Raw genomic sequence first — 8,173 nt, 5'->3', positions numbered from 1 at the left:
TATATGGCTTGGATGCCAGTCCTTTAAGCCAAATCTCATAGAACAAAACTAGAGAAAGGGGCAAGCTATAATGGCGCCATCTATGCAAACTTTTGACAGTTGCCAACCCCATTCATTGCGCCCGCTGGGAAACTTACTTCGTTGTAACAAAATTGAACCTTATGCACTACAAATTAAAGTTAACATTCGGGTGTCCCTTGACGCCTAGGCCAGTTATTCCTAACACACACAGCCACTCGGGGACATCTGTTCTTATCTCTCGATTTGCTATAACAAAATTGAACCTTATGCACTACAATTTAAAGTTAACATTCGGGTGTCCCTTGACGCCTAGGCCGGTTATTCTGAATGTACAGCCGCTCGGGAGTTTTCTGTTCTTCTACTCTCTCGATTTGCTATAACAAAATTGAACCTTATGCACTACAATTTAAAGTTAACATTCGGGTGTCCCTTGACGCCTAGGCCGGTTATTCTGAATGTACAGCCACTCGGGAACTTTCTGTTCTTCTACTCTGTCGAGGTGCTATAACAAAATTGAACCTTATGCACTACAATTTAAAGTTAACATTCGGGTGTCCTTTGACGCCAAGGCCGGTTATTCTGAATGTACATCCACTCGGGAACTTCTGTTCTTCTACTGTGTCGATGCGGGCCGTCGTCACGAAGAGGATGTCCAGATCTGGGCCTCCGAAGGTGCAAGAGGTTACCTGGTGGAGAAACTAGAATTAGAAAACCCAGGTCCCAGGTATGGTTATTATTATTCCAAATAAGCTACCACTCGGATAAATTTCAATGACCATCAATAGCATCCTGGGTGAAAACTCGTAAAGTTGGGCGACCTATAATCCTGTAATAAACCCACGTGGTCCTCAGCTGACAAAACTACCGCACCGATTTCTGTTTACGCGCGATACGCACTCATTCTCTCGTAACTATAGGCACAGGACCACAGAACATATTAAAGAGGTTAGAACGGCTATCGCGCGCAGTTAGTATCGGAACCGGTGTCGCCGCTCGTTCCTCTCCACATTTTCACATTTCTCGCGCAACGGTAGTAAAAACTTGTGTGCGTGGTGAATGGATACGCCTCCTTTAGACAGATTTGATGTCTGGCTTCTTAATCTGAACGTTATTGTGGCGCAAAAGGCATGTTTACGTTTTTCGGTCAGCGCGGGCGAGTAGCATGCGAGCGTTTGCTCATAACCGGCGGCGACACGTACCCTGCTCGCATCGCCATTCTACTTCTTCTGTGCACAGGACGGACACGCCATACATCAAAAATCATTCACGTTTATATGTGTGCACGGCACGCCTGTACACGCGTCATTGTGTATGTGTGGGTAAGTCGCTTTACTGGGAGCACGCCAGGAGTCCGTCAGATTCATGTCGCGGGGCGAGCACGGGGCGAGGTAATGCGAGTCGGGGCGGGGCGGTGCGTGGCCGTTCTGTATGATAATACTAGCGGTGAATGGCTTTTCACTTCGCGGTGCGGTATCTTCATATCTTTAAACCGACTTCAAATGTATGTTGTATAACAGGTAAATTTTATTTGTTTTTAGGCTCTAAACAAGAATATACCTGTTTAGCTGGCACGGGTACTGCCCTGAGCAACTTTCCCTCGGGTGACACTTGTATCACACAGCCGCCCCGAACACGGCTACCCACAAATTTTCGTCTGTGTCTATGGTATGCTATGGTACATCCATAGGCTACATTAACATACCTGTTTAGCAGGCACGGGTACTGCCCTGAGCAACTTTCCCTCGGGTGAGACTTGTATCACACAGCCGCCCCCAAACACAGCTACCCAGAGATTGCCGTCTGTGTCTATGGTGCACCCGTCCGGGAGGCCTTCAACGTCATGCTGTTTTAGGTCGAAGATGTGTTGTGGGTTCGCTGAAACAGAATAGGGTATTATACTGTATTTAAAATAAATCATTTTACACCATGCATGAAATGAAGCACCAGATAATTATTAGAAAAACACGGATATGAGTTATTTTTAAACATAAGTTCTATTCAATAAATCGGATAGAAATATCAAAAGTAGGTGAGTTGACCGTGACGTCACGATGTTTGTGTTTCATATAAATTCCATATTTAGCAAATCGTTTTGACAGTTCTAAAAAAGTTTGACTACATAGTAGGAAAATACCCTATTGTTGGTCTGATAGAGCCTAATGGAGCTGTTTTTATAATCCTATATCTATCAGTGGCGACGCGCTAAAATTATTTGTCGGAAAACCGAAGCTACTTTAACTTTTCTGACTGAAAATTACGCAAGCCGATAAATTCCTAATAATCTATGGATGTTCCGCCACTGCTACTACTGCTGCCACTGCTACTACTGCTAGATACTAAAATGATAGATCAGTTGAACAGTTTGGGGCAGTCGAATGAACTGTAGGTAAACAGCGGCAGTCTCTAGTTCAGTCTAGTACAATTCATTATGTATCTTTTGCCTAGGGCACTAGACATGATAATAGATAAACATTAAATAGCGCACTGAACCATTTTTAGGGTTCCGTACCGAAAGGGTAAAAACGGGACCCTATTACTAAGACTCCGCTGTCCGTCCGTCCGTCCGTCCGTCTGTCACCAGCCTGTATCTCACGAACCGTGATAGCTAGACAGTTGAAATTTTCACAGATGATGTATTTCTGTTGCCGCTATAACAACAAATACTAAAAACAGAATAAAATAAAGATTTAAGTGGGGCTCCCATACAACAAACGTGATTTTTGACCGAAGTTAAGCAACGTCGGGCGGGGTCAGTACTTGGATGGGTGACCGTTTTTTTTGCTTGTTTTGCTCTATTTTTTGTTGATGGTGCGGAACCCTCCGTGCGCGAGTCCGACTCGCACTTGGCCGGTTTTTTTTATGGCTCCTCCGCATCGTAGATTCTAATAAACTCTCCAAGTAGCTCATAGCATGAAAACAGTCGACGTTAAAGATTACTCCTTATTCCCTTGTAATAAGGTGAAAATATACTTACGTCAAAACGTCAACTGTATTTAAATTTAAATAATCAAATCATCTTCCAATCGATAACCTGTGACTGAGAGAATAAATTACAAATACTTACAGATATCCCCCGTGTCGGCATCATAATCATATCTTCTTATATTACACTCCGCGCTGTCAATGTAATACATAGCTTTGGCGCCCACATCCCAGGCAAGCCCGTTAGAAATAGTAATCCTATCGCATAGAGCTGAGATGCCGCTTTCATCCAGCCGGTATAGGGTGCCTTTGTGAGCTTCTAGCTTTTCTAAGTTTGTTGCTGCGTCCATTGTGCCTGGTAAGTAAAATTCACCGAGATAATCATCACCGCTGCATCATTTTTTCTCCTATCCACAAATGCATGTTACTTATAAAATAAACTATCTGGATCATTCTACAAAAATTTCATTCCCCTGGCCGTGTATACCTATTCGCAAATTCCGCTTTAATATCGTTTTATTTTTGGTGACTGTAACTCGCGTCCAGTTCCATCTACAACCAAATAAATAAGCGCAATCTCCTGGGAATTTGCTAATGGTATAGCCAGGGGAATGAGAGTAGAATGACCCACCTACTCGAAACTTAATTATGATATCTTCATGGGAGCGGGGATGTGTTGCTTAAATGAAAACTGCAAGATATTGTGAGGAGCAGAACTAGCTATTAGGTCGTCAGTGTACCACGGCTCAATGAGCCGTCCCGTCGTGCCTATTTTTTTTTGCTGCCTTTTTCAGCTAAGAAACTGGCGTACTAGGGTTAAATAGTCTTTCCCCTGTTAAATTACAAACCTGCGTACAGTCTTCCCCTAGGGTCAGCCTTTCCATCATTAATCCTGTTCCCCGCCGCATGGTGGTCGACCTCCCCTAACAGCCGTACCACCCTCGCAGCGTCCGCCCCGTCCCATTGTACCACCGCGAACTCACGCTCCAAGCCCACCACAAACTGGTCCAAGTGCCCGTCTAGAGGCACTATGAAGCAACGAGTACCTAACAAATAAGTCGATTCAGCCAGGTCTTTCGACTGATATAACAAACCTGCGTACAGTCTTCCCCTAGGGTCAGCCTTTCCATCATTAATCCTGTTCCCCGTCGCATGGTGGTCGACCTCCCCTAACAGCCGCACCACCCTCGCAGCGTTTACCCCGTCCCATTGTACCACCGCGAACTCACGCTCCAAGCCCACCACGAACTGGTCCAAGTGCCCGTCTAGAGGCACTATGAAGCAACGAGTACCTAACAAATAAGTCGATTCAGCCAGGTCTTTCGACTGATATAACAAACCTGCGTACAGTCTTCCCCTAGGGTCAGCCTTTCCATCATTAATCCTGTTCCCCGCCGCATGGTGGTCGACCTCCCCTAACAGCCGTACCACCCTCGCAGCGTCCGCCCCGTCCCATTGTACCACCGCGAACTCACGCTCTAAGCCCACCACAAACTGGTCCAAGTGCCCGTCTAGAGGCACTATGAAGCCTGGACGACCATCTGGAAAAGTTCAATAGATTCTATAGGTGAACCAGGATCTATTGAGGGTGCGCCATGTTGCGGAATTTCACTGGAACTAATTTTTTCATACTACACTGAATTGTCACCCTATACAGAGAGAATAACAGCGCCCTCTTGACAATTATCATATATTACTGGTCAGGCTATATTAGCGCTGTAAGGCAACGAGTTACCTAAGGACCAAGTTTGAAGTCAGAACTCACATTAAAATATTTTTTTAGATAGATACTTAGATACAAGATTTTATTGCTACTCAACAGTGAAACGTAAATATTTTAACAAATCCAAACACAATGAGGTTGCGTTGTTTTATCACCTATTTTTTTAGGTACACTATGGCCATATTCGGTTTTCATCAAGATCAGCTCAATTTCATCATAATGGTCTTTCATAAGTAGGTAGAATAGAGAAGATCCGGGGTTGGTTGTCACAGCGGCGTTATTTTCAAGCAGCGGTCGGCAATGTGGCCCTTGGCTGCTAAAAGGTTGCCGACCGCTGTTTTAAATCAACTGAACGAACAAACGAACGAATGAGTTTATTGGCCGGTTTCGAAAATCGCAAACGCCTACCGCTACGTAACAAGCTCATTCGTATGTTCCGTGCGGCCGAACTGGGGCAACTGGGAATGTAAACCCGTTTTTATATGTATGAACTTTCGGTTAATAACCAGTTATTCTATACAATTAAATACCGGTTTACATTCCCTAGGCCCAACCATCCAACCCGAGTAATAACTATTGGTTCATGTAGGTACAAGTTAAAAAAAATCTTATGATTAACTATTAAAACATCGTCGTCTTAGAAGCTAATACTCACCCAATTTTGTGCTAGTATGTGTTCCGGTGGCCGCATCATATTTGTGGATAGAGTTCTCCAGTATGCTGACGAAGTACAACGCCTGCGTGCGGTCGTCCCAATGCGGACCTTCCCCCAGCAGGAGCGCCTGCTCAGAGATTTTCTCTACCTTCGGCATCTACAATATAGTCCAATTGTGCATTTAATAATAAGTATAGCTAAGGTATCAACTAACACATTCATTGCTATCCAGCCAAACAAGACATGGCCACATGGCCAGACTGGGAACAAAATCATAAAATACCCGACAGTCGGGTTTTCGGCACTGAATGTGTTAAGACTAGATCCTTTGATAATTGACGATAAGTCGATAACTCAATCGCAATGTCATGTTTAATAATTAAAGAAGAAACCTAACCTAAAGTAACAAAAAAGTGTTTATCCTAAAAGAGTGAATAGGTACCTACTCAAAAGCAAAAGAGTCTGTAAGTCTGTACAAATCGGCCCATTATATTTTAATAGTTATTTGTTTTACAAGGGGGCAAAGTAGTTTCCCTGAAAGATGCCAAAATTTAACCACGAGTGTCGAGAGTGGTTCGAAAAGTGGAATTTTGAGCTTTGCGATGGTTTCAAGGCACGCGGATTAAACAAACTGCTAGCGAGCGAAACACAAAATAATTTTTCACCCAATTTTTTTAATAAATAGGTATTTATCATTGAAAGTCAACACTTAAAAGTAGGTAACCTACTACCAGCCAACACAAGAAAATAACTCAAAATTTGCATATAAATACTTTGCCATTCTTGTGGATAAAATGTAATTTTTTTATCCGTTTTCGAAGTACCAAGAGTCTTTACGAGTTGGTGTGGTGAAAAATATAAAGTTAGGTATGAAATAAGAAAGTACCAAGAAAGCAGCCATATTCAAGAAATGTCCGTCTTATATCTATTAATATTAGAAAATATAAACACAAACTGAGATAAATAGTCGGAAATGTACTGACCTTCTGTTAGCCGGCGAGTTCGAGCAACGTTTGATTAACCACTGAATTACATCTCCCATTAACGAACCCACTTAATAGATAGCGGTCCATACCTACACTTGACGAGTTTCTTCAAATCGTATATACCTACTATAATTAGATGCGCGATGTTACACAATGTTTATACTACGTTTTGATCATAATAGGTAATAAAATCTGTGTCGCCTCACATGTGTATCGAAGTAACATATTACTACATACCTAGTATTGTAAGAAATGTCTCGGTTTGCCTCGGCCGACGATTACATGTGATGAGGCTTTCTATTTACCGCCCGAGGTGTGTTTACTATTTTTCTTTTCGACTGAGCCGGAAAGCGGCAACTTCGTTTCGCGCAGCGAGCCGAAAGTTGACGACTTGGAAAACAGATAAATCTTTTTACGAAAGAAATTATACCTTATGTCAACGTAACAAAGAGTTATGGGTTTTGTTTTATAAAAAAAAAGAACCAGCAAAAAACTAAATACGTTCTCAACGGGCATCGGAAAGACACTGCGTGCATTTGACGCCTATTATATGATTATATACGATTTAATAAATGTCCAGTGTTTGAGCGGAAACGTACATTAAACATTATAGATGCTCGGAGGGCTAATAGGACGAATGCAGAATATTTTTTAACTTTATTATCTAAGTTGTAGAGTCCAGTATTGCTCGCATGCCAAACTTTGGGGTAGATGACATGTGACAATCAGCTTGAGACCACTATGGACTCGCTCGAGCGCGACCATTTGCGCTTAAAAATCTACTATACCTCTTAATCGAAAGAAGATACCATTACTTCTTTACCCTTACAAAGAATAATGGGAATTTTTGTAACACCTTATATAACTCCAACATTTTAACATACTGTTTAAGTTTGACGTTTCATTATTTATTGTCAGTTTTAAAATAAATTCCGCCATACTGCCCATGACAAAATCACAAAGAATTTATTTCTTAATTATGTTAAAACCAATTACATCTAAGCAAAAATCAGGCAATATACTCGTACGTGTAAAACGGTGCAGTATGAAACAATTGTGTAGGTCTGATTTAAACTTTCACTATTTTTACACATTATTAAATTGTACAACGGGACTTCGCGTATCTAAGTTTTAAGATTTACCTCCGACGTTTCGAGGACGGCGTTGTCCCCGTGGTCTTCTCCGAGACCACAGGGTGTAAAAGTGTAAATTAACACTCTCGTAAGGTACTAACGATCATGTCTATGATAAAGGAGTGGGTTACTAACTAAATAAAAAATCCGTTATACAAATCAGTAGACTTTAATTTTGATGTAATTTTGAAAAAAAATACAAAAAACATCCCAAAAGCGGACGCGAACTTTGAGCTCAGTATACAGAAGTAAGTACATCTAGTATTCACAACACTATTTATTGTAAGGTTACTAATCGAATATGACAACAATTTCGTTCTTTGGCAGTCACACTGAGTATTGGTCGGTTCTGCCGGTAATTTCACAAATCTTGGCACAAACATTACTAACTATGGCGGAAACATAAAACACGGCGCCTCTGCGCGTTTTGCAAAAAGCAACTGAAGTTACTCTTAAATAAAAAATAACACTAAGTAGTCTATGATTAAGTAAACATTAATTAACAACTAACATAAATTCTAACTCCTAGTGATTTAAAACTAATACTGTGACACCAAAACGACTTTACATGAAACATCACACATACATAATATACTTATATGTATAAGAGACCTACACTTATTTTTTTTACTTTTATTTTTTTAAACAACGCTCTGTACAAAACAATTAAGATTTAGTTACGTATTCTTTACGTTAATATAATATATAAGTATGTTTAAGGTATAATATATAG

At 41.3% G+C, this 8,173-nt stretch overlaps 1 protein-coding gene across 1 annotated transcript; it reads right to left on the bottom strand.

The window, feature by feature from the left end:
* Positions 1-391: 391 nt before the first annotated feature.
* On the bottom strand, positions 392-6,520 carry LOC134651755 (regucalcin-like). The gene is made up of 6 exons (XM_063506858.1): positions 6,305-6,520; positions 5,322-5,478; positions 4,284-4,484; positions 3,086-3,298; positions 1,724-1,896; positions 392-707 (listed from the first exon to the last, which is right to left on the bottom strand). Exons 2-6 carry the CDS (start codon positions 5,476-5,478, stop codon positions 549-551), a joined length of 903 nt encoding a protein of 300 aa, XP_063362928.1. The 5' UTR covers positions 6,305-6,520; the 3' UTR covers positions 392-548.
* Positions 6,521-8,173: the final 1,653 nt, after the last annotated feature.

Source organism: Cydia amplana, chromosome 10, assembly GCF_948474715.1.
Source record: "Cydia amplana chromosome 10, ilCydAmpl1.1, whole genome shotgun sequence".
Classification (NCBI taxonomy): Eukaryota; Metazoa; Arthropoda; class Insecta; order Lepidoptera; family Tortricidae; genus Cydia; species Cydia amplana.
Note: the sequence above shows the minus strand (reverse complement) of the source record. Positions and strands in the feature narration are given on the sequence as shown.

Coding starts and splice junctions, on each gene's coding strand:
- LOC134651755 (XM_063506858.1), bottom strand. CDS start 5,478: ATGCCGAAGGTAGAGAAAATCTCTGAGCAGGCGCTCCTGCTGGGGGAA. Junction 3,299..4,283: donor TAGGGGAAGACTGTACGCAG/GTTTGTTATATC, acceptor TTTACTTACCAG/GCACAATGGACGCAGCAACA. Junction 708..1,723: donor TACCCGTGCCTGCTAAACAG/GTATGTTAATGT, acceptor TTTCTCCACCAG/GTAACCTCTTGCACCTTCGG.